Source organism: Pogona vitticeps, chromosome 1, assembly GCF_051106095.1.
Source record: "Pogona vitticeps strain Pit_001003342236 chromosome 1, PviZW2.1, whole genome shotgun sequence".
Lineage (NCBI taxonomy): Eukaryota > Metazoa > Chordata > Lepidosauria > Squamata > Agamidae > Pogona > Pogona vitticeps.
The window spans coordinates 252,909,054-252,928,270 of record NC_135783.1 but is presented as its reverse complement, the minus strand read 5'-3'; the positions used below and the strand labels follow the sequence as shown (position 1 = coordinate 252,928,270).

General features: G+C 44.2%; 1 protein-coding gene across 1 annotated transcript in view; it reads right to left on the bottom strand.

The window, feature by feature from the left end:
• EPS8L2 (EPS8 signaling adaptor L2) overlaps positions 1 to 19,217 on the bottom strand; it is a 122,375-nt gene that overhangs the window by 32,959 nt on the left and 70,199 nt on the right. Inside the window, exons 4-7 of the mRNA XM_020784170.3 lie at positions 19,125 to 19,189; positions 14,661 to 14,822; positions 10,691 to 10,840; positions 8,102 to 8,181 (exon numbers count right to left, since the gene is read on the bottom strand). Coding sequence (XP_020639829.3) covers positions 8,102 to 8,181; positions 10,691 to 10,840; positions 14,661 to 14,822; positions 19,125 to 19,189 — 457 coding nt within the window. The remainder of the gene's footprint in view (positions 1 to 8,101; positions 8,182 to 10,690; positions 10,841 to 14,660; positions 14,823 to 19,124; positions 19,190 to 19,217) is intronic.

Below are 19,217 nucleotides of genomic sequence, written 5' to 3'. Positions count from 1 at the left end.
GTCGAAGCATAGCACCGCGGCTGCAGCCGCCTTCTCAGGTTTGGCTGCGTGGGGAGGAGTAGTGATCTGCCGACTTATGGCTCGCATGCCCGCAGAAAGGGCTCTGCATGCCAGCTGTGACACGCGTGCCATAGGTTCGCCATCACTGGTGTAGGTTGTTTACTGCACAAAATGTACAGCTAAGTCTACGAATACCTGCATGGAAGTGAAATCTAACCCAGCTCAATTGCACTTACTCTTAGGTAATGGTGTTTAAGCTCTATTTTACTTCTGCTAGTCCCCAGGCAAAACATAGAAGCAGCTCTACAGGTAATGAAATCCAAGGGTATTAGCATAACTCTCTAAATCTCATACCCCATCAAACTTAGCCAACCATTCAGACTATTTATAGACCATTTTAGGCCACAGATCCCATATTCTGTGACACTTCACCAAAGTGCATACTGAAACACAAAAGGAGAGTTCAGAGTTCACAAACACATGCTCTAGTAATGTTAGATCTCTTCCACATTTACACCAAACATCTGGGTTAGTTATGCCCTGTCTGGAGTCACAAGCTCCACATTTTGGGCTGCCAAACAAAAGTGTATATGGAAACAATACAGTGGTGCCTCGCTGAACGATTTTAATTGGTTCCAAAAAAATCGTCACTATGGGAAAACATCGCTAAGTGAAACGCGGTTTCCCATTGAAATGCATTGAAAACCGGATAATCCGTTCCAATGGGAATGGATTGCTGTCCTTAAGCGAAAATCACCATAGGAAACATCGCTAAGCGAAACATGGTTCCCCAATTGAAATGCATTGAAACCTATTCAATGCATTTCAATGGGGGGGGGAAATTACAACAAATTTAAAAAGAGTCGGAACAAAGTCAAATTAGTTTAGCAAAGGGTTTATTAAGTGCACTTATGATTTCAAGCATTCTAAACATTTTTTAAACATTTGTAAACATATAAAAAACAGCCAAGATGGGGCTGTCAAAACCATCGTTAAGCGAAACAGGGGGACCCAAACTGTCATCGCTATGCGAAGCATGGTCCCAAATATCGCTATGCGAAAATTGCATATAGGGAACATCGTTAAACGGAGCGCAAGATCGCTCTGAAAAAGTCATCGCTAAGCGAATTCGTCGTTAAATGAAGCACTCGTTAAGCAAGGCACCACTGTATGTGGGTTCATATGCACACAAAATGCCATATTGTCCAATTCTCTCCAAACCTAAGCCAAACATCAAGAACAGTGTCGCAAACTGCCACCCACCAAAAGAGAGAGAGAGAGAGAGAGAGAGAGAGAGAGAACTAAACTGTCTGTTGTCATGAGTGCTTCCAAAGACCTGGAACCCGAAGGGTTAACTGTGGCTGAAGAGAATGTGGAGAGATCAGAAACACCTGAACCGCCTCCAGATTCTCCTTCCACAGCAGACAGGCTTTGGGGCAGGCTTCGGGAAAGACATAGGACCAGAAGATCAGAGGATCACTCAAAGGCTGTCCACAGAAACCTACATGCATCTAGTCCTCAGTATTAACAGGATAGAAAGTTTTCCAGCAGCTCAAGGAGCTGTTTTACTATAAAACAGCTCGCAGTGAAGCCCGAAATTCTGTGGAAGCAAGGAGTCAAAACCTTAGCTTGCATCCATGTTTCTTGTATGTGTTCCTGAACTCTGGACTCTGCCCTTGAACTACGCCGGTATTGGACTTCGGACTCTGACTCTGGGCTATGCTGTGTATCGGACTCTGGACTCTGACACTGCACTTCCTTCTGTGAGTTGATTTATGGACATTTGCTTTGCATTCTTGGTATTCTTGACCCTGGACTGGTTTATCGGACTTTGGCTGTTGTAACCCCCGGGAATGTGACATCTGTGTAGATATGGTACAGTGGGGTCTTGACTTGAGAACTTAATCCGTATTGGAAGGCGGTTCTCAAGTCAAAAAGTTCTCAGGTCAAATCTGCATTTCCCACAGGAATGCATTGAGAACCATTTGATCCGTATCTGCTCTTTTCCATCCATAGAAACTAATGGGAAGCTGCTATTCTGCCTTCGACCACTAGAGGGGGATATTTTGTTTCTTTTTTTCTTAGGTCAAGAAAGGTTCAGGGAAGGCAGGGAAAATACAGTCCAGGCAGGACAGTACCAGGCAGTCCGAAGACTGTCTCCCAATCCACTCTCTAAATGCTGGGAGGAGTGAGGAAGCAGACAGGCACCCTTTTCACTGGCCAACAGTTAACTGAAAGTTCACATTTTGCACTTTCCCTGCCTCCCACGTGGTTTTTTTTTCAGTTCTTAACTCAAATCTAAGTATGTAAGTCAAGTCAATATTTTCCTAAGAGAGTGGTTCTTAAGTCAAAATGTTCTTAACTCAAGCCATTCTTAAGTCAAGACCCCACTGTAGGTCAAATGGGCTGCTTTTATCTCCCATGAGCCTAAATGTGGCCCCAGTACCTATGGAGGCCTCCAGTACCCCCATGCCCCAGAAAATGTCCTTAAAGTTCAAAAATAAATAAATAAATCCAAACGTCTCTTTGTGCCTCTTCTATAGATGGTTGTTGTTGTTTAGTCGTTGTGTCCTACTCTTTGTAGCCCCATGGACCAGAGCATGCCAGGCCCTCCAGTCTTCCAGTGCCTCCTGGAGTTGGGTCAAAGTCATGTTGGTAGCTTCGACGAAACTGTCCATCCATCTCGTCCTCTGTCGTCCCCTTCTCCTCTTGCCCTCACACTTTTCTAACATCAGGGTCTTTTCCAGGGAGTCTTCTTTTCTTATGAGATGGCCAAAGTACTGGAGCCTAAACTCCAGGATCTGCCCTTTCAGTGAGCACTCAGGGTTGATTTCCTTCAGAGTGGATAGGTTTGCTCTCCTTGCAGTCCAGGGGACTCTCAAGAGCCTCTTCCAGCACCACTATTCAAAAGCATAAATTTTGCGGTGGTCAGCTTTTTTATGGTGCAGCTCTCACTTCCATACATCACTACTGGAAAAACCATAACTTTGACTATGCAGACTGTAAAGGTAGCAGGCCACTCTGACATCGCTGCCAACTCAGGCTCCCCGTGAGACAAGTCCTAGAAGGTTACCCACGCGTTCACTCAGACATCCCTGACTAAAGACCCCTGCTCTGGGCACCTTTCCAGTATCAGGCTTTACTGGATCTCTTCATATCCCACTCGCTGGACACCAATTATATGTAAAGGTAGCAGGCCACTCTGACGTCACTGCCAACTCAGGCCTCTCAGAGTGCCCACCACACCACTTCACACTCGCTGCCACCAATTATAATGACTATTTAAGAAGGACAAAGGTTTCCTTCAAAACAAAACAGGTTTCTTGGTACACAAAATAAAATATGTAAATCATAGGTAGCTAATCAAGGTGTAAATCACTGTTTCTTATTTGATCAATCACAGACTTTCCCTCACTGACTACTTAGGCACACAGGCCTCTAAAAAAGCTCTTTCTCTCTCACACACCAGATCTCAACCTTTCTCTCCCTTCACACACCTTTTTCTTCCAGCTCCTCCCCCTTCAGCACCACCCTCCGTCACCCCATTGGCTGATGATCCACTGTCCAACTGTGACAGACAGGTGAGGTCAGGGCTGCCTGTTACACAGACCTTTGTCAGCAAGGTGATGTCTCTGCTTTTTAAGATGCTGTCGGGGTGTGTCATCACTTTCCTCCAAAGAAGCAGGTGTCTTTTAATTTCGTGGCTGCTGTCACCATCTGCAGTAATCATGGAGTCCAAGAAAGTAAAATCTGTCACTGCCTCCATCTTTTCTCCTTCTATTTGCCAGGAGGTGACGGGACCAGTGGTCATGATCTTAGTTTTTTTGATGTTGACCTTCAGACCATTTTTGGCACTCTCCTCTTTCACCCTCATTAAGAGGTTCTTTAATTCCTCACTTTCTGCCATCAGAGTGGTATCATCTGCATATCAGAGGTTATTGATATTTCTTCTGGCAATCTTAATTCCGGCTTGGGAATCATCCAGTCCTGCCTTTCGCATGATGTATTCTGCATAAAAGTTAAATAAGCAGGGAGACAACATACAGCCTTGTCGTACTCTTTTCCCAATTTTGAACCAATCAGCTGTTCCATATCCAGGTCTAACTGTCCCACATACAGATTTCTCAGGAGATAGATAAGGTGGTTAGGCACTCCCATTTCTTTAAGGACTTGCCATAATTTGCTGTGGTCGACACAGTCAAAGGCTTTTGCATAGTCAATGAAGCAGAAGTAGATGTTTTTCTGGAACTCTCTGGCTTTCTCCATAATCCAGCGCACATAAGCAATTGGGTCTCATGTTCCTTTGACCCTTCAAAATCCAGCTTGTACTTCTGTGAGTTCTCGGTCCACATACTGCTGAAGCCTACCTTGTAGGATTTTGAGCATAATCTTGCTAGCGTGTGAATGAGAGCAATTGCATGGTAGTTGGAGCATTCTTTGGCACTGCCCTTCTTTGGGATTGGGATGTAGACTGATCTTTTCCAATCCTCTGGCCACTGCTGAATTTTCTAAACTTGCTAGCATATTGAGTGTAGCACCTTAACAGTGTAATCTTTTAAGATTTTAAATACAGTGGTGCCTCGCATAACGATGTTAATTGGTTCCAGAAAAAAACCCGTTATGTGAAAACATCGTTATGTGAAGCACCATTTCCCATACGAATGCATTGAAAACCGGTTAATCTGTTCCAATTGGAACGGATTATTTGTTTTTTTCCCTCCCCCCCGCGGCTTGGATCTGACCCAAGGCGGCTACCTCAGCCATGGCTGGACTCCCTAGAGTCCGGCCATGGCTGGGGTAGCCGCTGCAGCTCGGATTCAAGCTGCGGGGGGAGGGTGGGGGGATTGGGATGCCTTTCAGGCATCCCGGGCTTGGATCCCACCAACCGCCGGTTATCCTTTAAGCGGCGGAGACAGGCTGGGGGGTGGATCGGGAAGCTTGAAGCCTCTCCGCGCCGCCTACCCCGGCTGTTCTCGGACTTCCAGAAGTCCGAGAACGGCCTGGGTAAGCAGCGCGGGGAGGCTTCAAGCTTCCCGATCCACCCCCCAGCCTGTCCCAGCCGCTTAAAGCCTCCTTGCGCTGCCTAGCCCGGCCGTTCTCGGACACCTAGGTGTCTGAGAACGGCCTGGGTAGGCGGTGCGGGGAGGCTACCGGCATCGGAGACAGGCTGGGGGGTGGACCGGGAAGCTTGAAGCCTCTCCGCGCCGCCTACCCCGGCCGTTCTTGGACTTCCAGAAGTCCGAGAATGGCCTGGGTAAGCGGCGCGGGTAGGCTTCAAGCTTCCCGATCCACCCCCACCCTGTCCCCGATGCTTGAAGCCTCCCGGTGCCACTTTCCCCAGCCGTTCTCGGACTTCCAGGTGTTCGAGAACAGCCGGGGTAGGCGGCGTGGGGAGGCTGCCGGCGGCGGGGACAGGATGGGGGGGCTGTCCGCAAGGCTTCCAGGCAAAGGCCTGGAAGCCTTCGACACCCCCGTACCCTTCCCCCGCCGCCGCTGAAAGCCTTCCAAGCTCTCAAAGGGCTTTCTCCAATATCGGAGGCGGCCCTTTGAGAGCTCGGAAGGGAATTGTCGGCAGGGGACGGTGGCTTCGGGGTCCACGGTGGCTTCGGCGATTTTTCCCCATAGGCAAGATTGTTGTGCGATCGCAAAAGCAATGGCAAAAAAGCCATCGCCATGTGATTTTTTCGTTGAATGGGCCGCTGTTAAGCGAGGCACCACTGTAGTTCAACTGGAATGCCATCACCTCCACTGGCCTTGTTGTTAGCCATGCTTTCTAAGGCCCACTTGACTTCACTTTCCAGGATGTTTGGCTCAAAGTCAGCAGCCACACTATCTGGGTTGTCCGGGATATCCAGATCTTTCTGGTATAATTCCTCTGTGTATTCCTGCCACCTCTTCTTGATGTCTTCTGCTTCTGTGAGGTCCCTACCATTTTTTTTGTCCTTTATCATGTACATCTTTGCACAAAATGTCCCTTGAATATCTCAAATTTTCTTGAACAGATCTCTGGTTTTCCCCTTTCTATTATTTTCCTCTATTTCTTTGCACTTTGTTTAAGAAGGCCCTCTTGTCTCTCCTTGCTATTCTTTAGGTCAGCATTCAGTTTTCTGTAACTTTCCCTATTTCCCTTGCATTTTGTTTCCCTTCTCTTTGCTATTTGTAAGACCTCATTGGACAGCCACTTTGCTTTCCTGCATTTCCTTTTCTTTGGGATGGTTTTTGTTGCTGCCTCCTTTACAATGTTACAAGCCTCCATCCATAGTTCTTCTGGCACTTTGTCCACCAAATCTAGTTCCTTAAATCTGTTCTTCACTTCCACTGTGTATCCATAAAGGATTTTGTTTAGATTATACCTGACTAACCAGGTGGTTTTTCCTACTTTCAGTCTCTTCAGCATTGGTGGTTGGTGCATAAACTTGGATTACTGTGAAGTTGAAAGGTCTGCCTTGGATTCATATTGAAATCATTCTATCATTTTTGAGATTGTATCTCAGTACAGCAGCTTTTTCCACTCTTTTGCTGATTACGAGGGCTACTCCATTTCTTCTATGGGATTCTTGCCCACTGTAGTAGATATGATAATTGTCTGAATTGAATTTGCCCATTCCCATCCATTTTAGTTCACTGACGCCCAGGATGTCAATGTTTATTCTTGCCATCTCCTGTTTGACCACATCCAGCTTACCAAGGTTCATAGATCTTACATTCCAGGTTCCTATGCAGTATTTTTCTTTGCAGCATCGGACTTTCCTTTCACTTCCAGATGCGTCCGCAGCTGAGCATCCTTTTGGCTTTGGCCCAACCACTTCATTAGCTCTGGAGCTACTTGTCCTTGTCCTCCACTCTTCCTCAGTAGCATGTTGGATGCCTTCCAACCTGAGGGGCTGATCTTCCAGCGTCATATCTTTTAGCCTTTTGTTTCTGTCCATGGAGTTTTCTTGGCAAAGATACTGGAGTGACTTGCCAGTTCCTGCTCCAGGTGGATCGTGTCTAGTCAGAACTCCCCATTATAACCTATCTGTCTTTGGTGTCCCTGCACGGCATAGCCCATAGCTTCTCTGAATTACTCAAGCCCCTTCGCCACGACAAGGCAGCAATCCGTGAAGGGGTCTATAGATGGTAGCAAGGTGAAAAAAACTCAACTGTGAATATCCATTCAATGGCACCAGAGGACAAAGGGCTCATTTACATGGGCTCTTTTGGAGTGGCCTGGTGCAGTCTAAATGCTTAATGTTTTGTGAAGGTGTGATATGCCATTTGGTGTGGTCCTTGCATCCAAATTTATATTAGAGCTCAAGCAACCATATTTGGTCTGGCTCCCTCTGCTGTCAAGTTTTGGTATCAAGAGTGATTTAAAAAGTGAGCCACTTCAGGATATCAGCAAATTGAACACTTGTGCTCCACTGTGAAGGGGAAATATATTTTTTTACTGTGCTGAAGCACAATTTTTTTTGGCTTGTCTGAAGTGCTAATCAAGAAATCGGCAGAAAAAAAGAGTGAACCAACCTGCCTCCGCAGTACACCAAACAGTGGGACAAATGCTTGTCTGACCATACCTTTACTCCAGTACATGATAAAGCTATATGTCAGCTCATGCTAGTACCATTCAGGATGATGCAAATGGCTCCATGTGTATAAGGAATGGACTGTAATCCAAGAAAGGTCTGTCTAAAATAAATCTGCTAGTTTTATTTTTCATTTTTGCTATATGTGCTGAAAAAGACTAGCATGGCTGACTCTTTGAAAGCTGCTTTTTTGCCAGTTGGACCCATCAGGGTGACTCATGTCTGTTAGATTAGTGTGTATCAGTTATAATCTTCGGGACAAATAGCAGTTTCTACAGTCAAAGGAAATTCACATCACACCTTGCTTGTTTCTGTGCCCTCATTCGGTTGTTCAAGATCCCTTGACACTAGGCGTAACTGTCCTTTCCTTTAATCCTGACAAGCTCATATACCAAGGATACACCTAAAACTTCAATAAGCAAAAGATGAATCAGAAGTTAAACAAGAACACTACGAGCCTAGTGGCTTCTGTCCAGGCAACGCCTCCTCTCAGGCTGCATGCTGGTGCCTGATTCCATAAAGCAGTAGGCACTTACTTGAGTGTTTGTGGCCGAATCTTTTTCCCATGCTTATGGTCAGCAAGCGCACTTTCTATGTCCTCGTGAATCATCTCTGCCTAAAAGACAAAACCAGGATGGTGTGAAGAATGGAATTGGATTGTAGCTGAAAAAATGCAGATGTTTAAAAAATGCATATGATCAAGCTGCCTTACAAATAGAAGTTGCAGGCAAACAAAGTTTCATTGTATTATAATAATAATACCCTCTTTAGGGATAAGCCTTTAGTGTTTAAACAAAAGACCCAAAACACAAAAGAGGCTCTTTCTTTTTTTGTTTGACATTCTTTTGTGGATAGCTAAAAGAGGCCTGCATCTGAAACATGAATTATTTGTGTTTCCCAAAATGGCCAGATTTGTTGGAATCCAGTGAGGAGTCCTCTTTTTGCTTCAGTTGCTCATTCTGGGTGCTCTGAAGCTCCTGGTGCCTGCCACCTTAGATTGGGCTGCCTGGCTGTTGCCTCTGGGCCTCCATCTTGGTTCCCTTTCCCTTTCCCCATTTTTTCTTTTCTTTTTTTTTTGGGAGGGGGGATTCTCCTTCCCCATTTCTTTGGATTATCTTTGCTATTGCCACCTGACAGCCTGCTTGTGTCAGCATGCCTCCATGGGATTTTTTTAAAATCTTGTTAATAACCCCTCAATTTCTTTGGAGATTTCCCCCCTCCTCTTTCTCTCTTAGTAGTTTCGGCTTGAGGGGAGCTTTGACTGCATTTTTGCTTTTATTTGGTTTTTTTTGCTTTTCATGATTTTTGAGAGAGGGGACTGGTGGTTTTTTTTTTTAGTTTTTTGCTTTCTTTTCCCCTGTACATGTGTGTTTGTGAGGATGCTTTCCTTGTTTGAGCGATTTTATAAAATTGCAATTTGGCTAATTTAATGTGTATTTATTTTGTTAAAGGTGTATATTTTGGTTGGGTTTGGGGACCTGTTTTGTTTGTCATGTGGAGGTGAACCAGGGGATTGACTTAGTGACAGTAATGGTGATTTTTCTTTCCCCTGTACTGTTGGTCTGCTTTTGGAACAAACTGATCTTTGATGCTTTGCTTCTCTGCTTTTTGGAGTAAATTTTTTAAGGTGTCTTTAGAGCTTTTGAGTATCAGGAAACCAGACTAGGAAACTAGAAACAAACGATCTGAAAGAGGCTTTCTCTTTTTGTGTAGAACACTGGTTCTTAACCTTGGGTTACTCAGGAGTTTTGGACTGCAACTCCCAGAAGCGTTCACCACCAACTGTTCTGGCTGGGGTTTCTGGGAGTTGCAGTTCAAAAACATCCGAGTAACAAAGGTTAAGAACCACTGGTGTAGAAGGAAAAGACTACTACATAAACATGGGTGAGGCACACCTGAAAAAATAAACAAAATGAAGCTAACTCTCATGATGCACAACCTTTGTAGTTATTTTTGTGGGGGCACAAGAGTTATACACAGATTTTGAAATACATGGGAATCTGGCATCCCTAACCCTAGCATTACTGAAGAGAGAAATGTATTTGAAATGGTTGTGGTGGTTGTTACTACCACTACAGCTACTAGTACTATTATTGTTGTTATTATTGTAATGTGAAAGAAACATAACTTGTACAAATTCCTTAAAAGATACCAGAGATGGACACGCCAACTAATGAGGGAAAGGATAAGACTGGTACCTGATCCAGGGTTCAGCTCCTGCTATCTAAATTCAGTACACAAGTTGTGACATGAAAATGAAGCTGGCCTCATTCGTGGTCAGCCATAGTTGGAGGACCTGCTGTTGACTCCTCTCGAAATGTTAAATTCATCTTCATCATACTCGCCTACCAAAGAACACTAGCCCATCAAATGGTCATTGCCTGACTCTATCCTATCATGCTCATCATCTATCTATTTACAATCCTGAAAGGAAAGGAAAGGAATTCAATGGATAGGAAATTGGTGTGCTGGACTGGAGAGCAAGAGAACTTCTTCAGAGATAGAACACACCATCCTAGCAAGCCAGTCACTCTGAATACTTGATTTTGGTGAAATTCCCCTGGAAAAGTTTGCACTGTCTGCAACTGAGTAAAAAAGTCGGATACTGTACAGCATAGGCATGCTAAAGGCGCATTATGTGAAGAAAGCAGGCAGAAGGCCTATTCTGTCTCTCCCCTATCCCTGATACTAAAAACCAGCTATTCTTATGATGCATACAGATATCTGGATTTTATTTTTGTGGAATTCCTCCAGCAACACAATGCAAATATCCCCTGTCTTCTATATTAAAAATAATATACTTTCAAAGTAACATGAGAGTGTAGAGATAGAGCTTAATTAAGTCTCTCAGAAGTGTTCCTGGACCCTTCACATTTCAGCCTTTGGCCATTATCTTAATTTGGGACAATCATGGGGACTTCCCTTCCGTAGTCTTCCAAAATAACAACTGCTTTTCGCTATTACTGCCAACAACAGAAGAACCCTGTTGGTATACAAAGGGCCAGATCATGGCCATGGTGGACATATTTGTTTTTCAGGTTCATGTAAACATCAACCCTATGCTGTGGAGACCTCTGCTCTCCCTCCTCTTCTCTGCCAAAGAAGATTAGATTATCTCGGTTTACCTCCACCTCATCACAGTTAAAGAAGTGAATGTCAGGCTTGTGCTGCTCCGAGTCTTGACAGACCAGCAGGAGTATGGATGAGTATCGCATCTGGTTCAGCACTGTTTGGCAGAGCTGGACTGTTGGCAGAGGGAAGTCTTCCAGCTCTTCCTGAAATGCAATTGTAGGGATGGGGGAAGAGATAGAGAGGCATAGAGAGATAATATTTGAAACCAACTTCTAGTTACAAGCATCACTTTTCCATTGTAATAGTCATTTCAGGAGGAAGGCAATTAACATGATTACATTTGATTCACAGTACTACTTACATCTGTAACAGAAATTGCCAGTGACAGCATGTTAATCTGTTCTCTTATGTAACAAAACCAACAAAGAGTCTTGTGGTCCCTTAAAGACTACAAAGTTTTATCAGGCATAAGCTTTGCAAACAATTTATCCAGATGCATAATGTATTCAATTCTTCAAAAAGCCTGAAGTTTATGAATGAGGAATAGTGTGCTTCTGTACCCACAATTCTACAAAATATCATGCCAGCATTGCCAGCAGGAAAAAGGACACCAAACTTTACATAGCAAAGGGCAGCCTGAATGTTGACAACACCAATGGCAGCAATCAAGATGGGTCTACAGGAAACCCTTGTCTGCTCACTACCATTCACACTTGTTGAAAAACAGCCCTGACAATTGCTTTGTGTTGGGGTGAGAAGTGGTGAACTGATGAAAAAAGGAGTCAGCTTCTGGGATTTTCCCTTGTGTGGTGTCACACAAGGGAAAGTAGTGATGGTTGTTGTGGGTTTTTCGGGCTCTTTGGCTGTGTTCTGAAGGCTGTTCTTCCTAACGTTTTGCCAGTTTATGTGGCCGGCATCTTCAGAGGACAGCACCAGAGCACAGCACCCCAACACAAAGCAAGGGGGAAAGGCGGCAAATTTAAACCGTTGGTGGCAAAGAGGCTGCTCGCCAGGCGGTGCTCCTCACTGCCCTCCACGTTGCCAATGCGACTGCCGTTGCTGGCTCCTAGTCCTCAGCCTCGGCGCTGGGGCAGAGGGCCCCCCGATCCCAGCTCCTAGAGGAAGGGTCCTCTCAGCCGGACTTGGCAGAGCCTCTCAAGGTGCTTCCCCACCAGGAAGGAGGAGGCAGCGGCATGGGAAGAACCTTTTTCTGGGATCCAGGATCGGGGGGCCCTCCACCCCCGGGCTGAGGCCTGGGACCCAGCAGCAGTGGTGGAGGGCCAGGAGGGTGGCGAGGAGCACCAAAGCCCAATGCAGCCACCCCGGCAAGCAGCCACTGGTGCTGGAGCAGGTGGCGGTGTCAGGTGCCCCCAGCAGGGGAGCCACCTGCTGCTCAGGAGCCATCCACCACTGGAGAAGGGGAGCTGGCCCCTCAGGGCCAAAGACTGGGAGCGGCCCCACCAGGAAGGAGGAGGCGGTGGCACAGGAGGACTGTTCCTCCAGGAGCCAGGATTGGGAGCTCCTCCGCCCCCGCACCAAAATCGAGGACCGGGGTTCCACCATCAGGTGCGGTAACATCCCTGCCACTGCCTCCCCCCGACGCTGCATCCTTTCTCTAACCATTGGGGCAAAACAGCTACAAGAAGAAGCCTCTTCACCACCAACAATTTGAATTTCCCACCTTTTTCCCCTCCCTTTTCCTGGTTGTAACTCAAAGCTCTGGTCGCAAGTTGAAGTAAAATTTTACGGCTGGAGCTGGTCGTAATTTGAAATGGTCATAAGTCGTAAGTCAAGGCACCACTGTACCTGCGACTGGAGCTTCCACTTACGAATGAAAAAAGGCGGGAAATTTACATTTCTAACTGTAGGTGGCGACGAGGCTGCTTCTTTGTAGCTCTTTCACCCTAGCAGTTAGAGAGTATGCACCGGAGGAGGCTTGGGACTACCTCCTTCTGCTTCTGAGTGAGTGTGAGTGTGTGTTTGCAGGGAGGCTTTGGGCTGCCTGGTAAGGTAAGGTGCTGTTTTCTGCTTTTTAAAAACTGTTCTGGGTGTTTTTGCCGCATGGTTTTGAGCTGGAGGGTTATGTTTCTGTGCTGTGATGGGTCTTGGGGGGTTGTTTGTTTTTAGGTTCCCCCATTTCTGATGGGTATTGGGGGTTTTTTTGTTGCTTTTTGGAGTGTTTTTCCCATTTCCCATGGGTCTTGGGGGGTTTGTGGGTTTTTTTTGGCTTTCCCCCCATTCCCAATGGATCTTGGGGGGTTTGGTTGCTTTTTGGGTTTTCCCCCATTTCCGATGGGTCCTGCATTCTTCCCTTGCTTTTCCCTTTGTTTTCTTTGCATTTCCAACATGCTACCTTTGTTCTCTGTGCATTTCCAACCTCCTCCGTTTGTTTTCTGTACATTTCCAATGGATCTTGCATGCTTGATTGCTTTTCTCTCCCCCCTCTTCAACCGGAAGGGATTACGGTAATCGTGTTTCCAATGAGTCTTGCAGTGATATTTTTTTTCTAGTGAAGGGATTAATTGCATTTCAATGCATTCCTATGGGAAATGGTGCTTCAACTTAAGACCATTTCGAGTTATGTCCATCTTCTGGAACGGATTATGGTCATAAGTTGAGGCACCACTGTACTACTACTTTCCCCTTACAGTATTCTGTAAATCCCAATGGTATACAGAAAACTGGATATTTTAAATGACAGAGATTCAGAAGAGCAGCAATGAAGGAACTAGAAGAGATAATGAAGTGTAAGGATGTGTCACTGGAAATGAAGACCAAAATCATCCACACGATTGCATTTCCAGTCACCATGCATGGGTGCGAAACTGGACAGTAAAGAAAGCTGATAGGAAAAAATAAATAAATAAAATATTTATTCAAAATGTACTCTGGACTGCCAAAAAGATAAATAAGTGGGTCCTAGATCAAATTAAGCCTGAACAATCACTGGAGGCAAAAAATTTAAAACTGAGGCTTGTCCTATTTTGGACACATCATGAGAAGACAGGATTCTCTAGAAAAGACAATAACGCTGGGAAAAGTGGAAGGCAGCAGGAAAAGAGAAAGACCGAACATGAGATGGATTGATTCCCCAAAGGAAGTCACGGACTTTTGTTTGCAAGAGCTGAGTGGAGTTGTTAAGGACAGGACATTTTGGAGATCACTCATTCATGGGGGCATTATAAGTCGGGAGCAACTTGACAGCTCATAAAAAATACAGATGCAGAGATAAGTAAACATATTGTCTGAATGAGCAAATAATATACTCTATTACAAATTTCTCAAGGCTGGTACTGTTCAGATCTGGATAACAACTCCAACTCTTTCAGACACTGCTCTCTAAGAATTCCCTGTAAGAATTATGATCCAGAAGAACATGCCCCAATTTACACATATGGCTACAGATGTCCATGTCATTTTTTCATACAAGTAAAGCCTTTCCATACCTCCTTAGAAATGAGCATTACTTCTGTTCCAGGTATATGTTTTGTCTTTAGGTTACCTAAACAGATGTTTATTCTTAATTCTGCTACAGAAACACATTTTCCTTAGTTCCTATGTGGAAAAGAGGGCTAGCAACTCCCCATTCATGTTGTAGATATTCTATATTATTAAAACCTTTCAAGCAAAGCATTTCCCAGCAAGACTCCAAAACTGGTCTAGATCTTTTTGGTGTCACTCAAATGCAAATAAGCTGTCTTACTGGCACAAGGTACTTTTGCAGAGCAGAATGTATTTCCATTAACAGCTAATTCATCATTCTAATAGCTTGATTAGAGCAATCCTATACAAGCACACAAATAATAGATGTATTGGACTTGCCCCACACGTACACAGGGCGAAATCAGTCCACCTTTGTACTTTTGTTGTGATTGATGCAGTGCTAATACATTTCAGCTTAATTTTTTTGCAAAAACTTGTTGCAGTTGTTTAGGCAACTGGGAAACAGTGTGAGTTGAAGGGAGCATTTAATATTCCTCTTCCCTTGACTCCATCTCAGGAAAAAAAAATTCTGTTACTCACCTGAGTTTCACAGTCCAGTAGACGGATAGATTTGTCATTAACCTGCAACAGCATCTCTTGTGCCCATATCTTCTCTTTAGAATTCAGCTGCTTGAGCTTCCGGATGGCATCATCCACGGTTACAATGGCCTCACTCTTATCCATGATGAAAGTGGCTAGATGCTGGAAGAGAGAGGAAAGGTGTGACCGTTCGTAAGAGTACGTAGGAGATGCTGCAGACTAATTTAATTCCATGTATACTAGAGCTTCTGAGTTTTCTTCAGTGCTCTTGCAGTTACAGTGGTTTGTGTCCCATTTGCCTGCACGGTAGACTTAGATAATAGCTGGATATTAACAGGATAATAGCAGGTTGTTCAGTCCATACTCATGGGAAATATTTCCTATGGACCTTTTCTCCTCTACCAAGTGTATGTCTATGTGCATGTGTGTGTTCATGCATTGATAATCAAATCTAAGGACAACAATTCTCATATTTTTGTAATAAGCTCATATTATGCAGAGTCAAAGCTTCAGATCAAAATGCACAATATGTTTAGCACGTTTTCAGATGCAGTGTTCCCTCAAGTGATAAAAGATGTTTATTATGGCACATTACTTTTCCTCAGCTACATATCCTGCATTTAGCATGTTGAGTGTTGTTAGTAGATGTTGAAAGGGAAACAGGGGCTTAAATGGCAAGGCTAATTCCTGAGGCACATATCTCTAATAAAATCCATCAGTAGGAGAGAGAATGGGTTAAACAGACCAAACACATATTTTCCTCAATATATAGACTGAAGATCTACACTGGACTTACACTGGACATAGACTTGCAGTCTGATCCTCGCTCCTTGACTAGCATACTGCATGTATACATGTTAGAGAATTATATAGATAAACTACATTTTAAATGTCTTCTTATAATATGATTAGGTATTTTAAAAATAGATACGCAGTGATCCATGTTTAGCTCAATCTCTCCCCAACTGCATTGTTGTATGCTTGTACTGAGACCAAAACTGGGAATGCCGCTTTCTGAAGGCAGTAGAAACTCAGTCAGGAACAGTTGTACTTGCTATTGAACAAGCTCAGTTCTGAGCTTGCTGACATGGCCAAGAAAACTATTCAGCAGTTGATAATGTGGCCTGATTTCTAGTTTTCAGGTTTCTGAATGGTTTGTAATAAAATGGTGTGGAACACTGCAAGGCTGGGCAGCATGATGAGATCCATAGTAAAGGCAGAGTTTTTCCTCATCTTTCTCTTTTGGTCGTTGTTCCATGCAGCACATTAGTAAGAGTCACCTAATACCCTCTGCCATCAGAGGGAAGCGACAAGAAGCAGGTCATTCCACTGTATCTATTGCAAAGGGCACAGCTTGCCACACAGAGATGTTGGCTTCACAGAAACAGACCTCTTTTTAGAGTTTTAGAAGAAGAAGATGATGATGATGACGGCATTGTGGCACCTTAAAGACGTTTATATTCTTGTAGGAGAGTTCTTACAGATATAAGAGGGAGACTATAGAGCAGGGGTCTCAAACTCAATTTACCTGGGGGCCGCTGGAGGCAGAGTCTGGGTGAGGGTGGGCCGCATCATATTTTCTGCCAAGCGGAGCAAGAGCCCGAGGAAGCCGCCCAGGAGTTTCCTTAGTTCTCAGGCATTGCTCAGCGGTGGCTTGGGTGCTCGGGAAAAAGGCCCAGCAGTGCACCTCGCTCACCAGCTCTCCCCCAAGACAGCGCCTTTTGCACCCTCCATCTGGAACTGCAGCCTGCCACAAACAGCCCCCGGGCCGCATGTTTGAAACCCCTGCTATAGAGACTACATGGCATAACTTTCATTTAGGGGTTGAAGATTAAGGGGTGGGATGGTGGGTAGATTCAAGTTACATTTCACACCTAGTAATGATTTAAGATCCCTTTTTGGTATTCATTTCTTTTCTTTTGAAGCTTTGTTCTACAAACAGCAACAATGACTAGTGGCTAAAGGAAACAACAGCAGTCGTGGACTCCTTTATCTAGCAGTTTAGCAGAGCACCTTCTCATATTCCAGTATAAAGAATCAACATCTCCAGCCCTCTACTGTACTCTGCCTATCTAGTCATAACGTTCAAAATTTACTCTTTAAAAAAATCATTCCTGTTACTTGCTGTAGTGTTTAGATGGTAATTCACTATTGTTGTTGTTTAGTCATTAATTTGTGTCCGATTCTTCATGAAAATGCTGGAAGGAATAAAGTCTCCTTTCTAGTAGACATGATCAGACATTAGTGCCTGATATTTTAAAACAGAAGAGTCCATTTACAGTTTCCCTGAGAGGTATTTTGTATATGCACATAAATATTAAATACAGTATTGGAACAATGATTAATTGACTATTTTAAATGAGGGAATATTTATATATGCAGTCCCAAAAAGATAAATGTTCATGCCTTCACCTGTGTAGAATGCACATGTGAAGTGTGTGGGGGGGAGAACACAACTGTCCTGGTCTCTCATTCACACATTCACACAAAATGTGTGAACTGAATATACAGTACACAGCAAAGGGGAACCTTTGGACTGCATGGCCTAATATGATCTATAGAGTGTAATCTGGAGAACAGCCAACAGTCTCCAAAGGCCCACCGCTTGGAGACTTCCCACACCAACCTCCTGCTTACATCCCCAATCAGGAACAATAAGAGGGGGGAATCAGAAATCAATGATAATTGCAGTGATTCCCTTAGATTGCTTGCCCTCCCAACTGGGAAAGCAGATACCATACAACTAAATCCCTCATATTATCTGTGATCAGTAATAACAATAGAGAGCTTCATCTCTGCTATATTTTCCCTAATGGAGAAAAATCACAAGATGAGCTTCTAAGCTTCTAAGACCCAACAACCAGCTGCAGGAATACTTCTGCAACTCATTCCTAGGTTTTGCAGTTAGCTTCTTCCACATGGCATAGTAGTTAAACTGAATAACTGCAGTGAAGACTCTGCTCATGACCTGAGTTTGATCCCAGGCTCAGGTAGCTGGCTTAAGATTGACTCAACCTTCCATCCTTCCGGAGATGGTAAAATGAGTATCCAGCTTGCTGGTGTGTGTGTGCAATGTGTAGCTTGCATAATTAAATTATAAAACACCCAGAGAGAGCTTTAAACAGCACACTTTGCTTTCTTTCATTCCATATTCTCCACAATAGGGGGAAGCATAGGAACACATGAAGTTTCCTAGATCCAGACACCAACTGAAGAAACATCCCTACAGATGGTGCTTCAGTGTGCTTGCTCCCCTTTGTTGCCTGCCATACAGGGAAGTCAAGGAAGAAGCAAAGCCAGGTCCCCAGCTGTAACCCAGTCCCCCTGTGAGGACTGGGGGCATGGTCACATCCATGAGGTTCAACTATGTGTCCATGTCCCCTGCCATCATCTGACCTACACAGAGTCAAGAGGAATGGGGATGCAGCTAATGAAACCAGTTGTCCATATACTCCACACTGTGCACATTTTGAATTGTCCATCTTCCATTTCAAGTAACTCAAGGGTTGTTAAATGTGACATCAAATCAGTTTTTGCATCTAACATGCAGCATTTTCTTAGATGCAAATAACTGGGAAGGGATTCTCCATGCCCACTAGATTCATATATACCAGATTCTGAAGCAGGACTGAGCTTAGGAACATCCCAGAGGAAGATTCAGGTTTCCCCTTCATGTCTACTCTGATCGCCATGCAGTCCCAGGGGTTGTAGTTTGCCCACCCCCTGCTCTAGGAGCAAAGTTTGGAAAGGTCACTTTAAAAAAGTAACTGCCAGATTGTCAGAACTCAAAGAATCCCAGAATCGCTGCTGGTTGGACACTTCTGGGAGTTATAAACCAAAAAAGTATCTTTCCCAAGCTCCATACATCTTTGGTTGTCAAATACAAAAAGCTCTAAGCCTCAGTGATCAAATGTTTGGGGAAACAATTGTTTGGTTTAGACTAGGCAGCCTTAGGGCTTGGAAGAGATGCTGTTTTTTTTTTTTAAAGAACCTTGAGACCTTCCAACTGTGGCCTAAAAAACATATAGCCCAAGCTTTCTTCGTTTCTCAAATGTGATTTTTGGAAAGGTGAGGGTGAAATTATTTGTTATTTAAATAATAAGGAGTCAGAAATTTAATCCAGAAATCCTGAGAGTCAGAAATCACTCAGAGATCTACCAGTAGATCCCAGTCAATCCTTCGCTCACCCCAATGTAACTGATCTCTGCAAGGACTCAGGAAATAGGAAACGGGTGGACGTTGTTCTGAGCACGTGGATGAAGAGAAAGGAGGACAAAGATCAAAAGTCCCCACTGGCCTCCAGTACTGCCAGCATATCCTAATGATATGCTATAGATTGTTTCTGGTAATTATATTATAAAAGTGCCATTTGAGAGATCAATGTTCAGAGACAAACTGCAACATCAACAGCATTTCTAACTTAGGCAATTTTATTGCTCATTAATGTGAGTGTCTCTGACTCACCTGTACGTGGTACTGTGATGTCTCATGCATAATGACATTGGAGTTGGAGTACTTTTTCCTTTGCTCTGCAAAAAAAAAAAAAGGATAATAAAA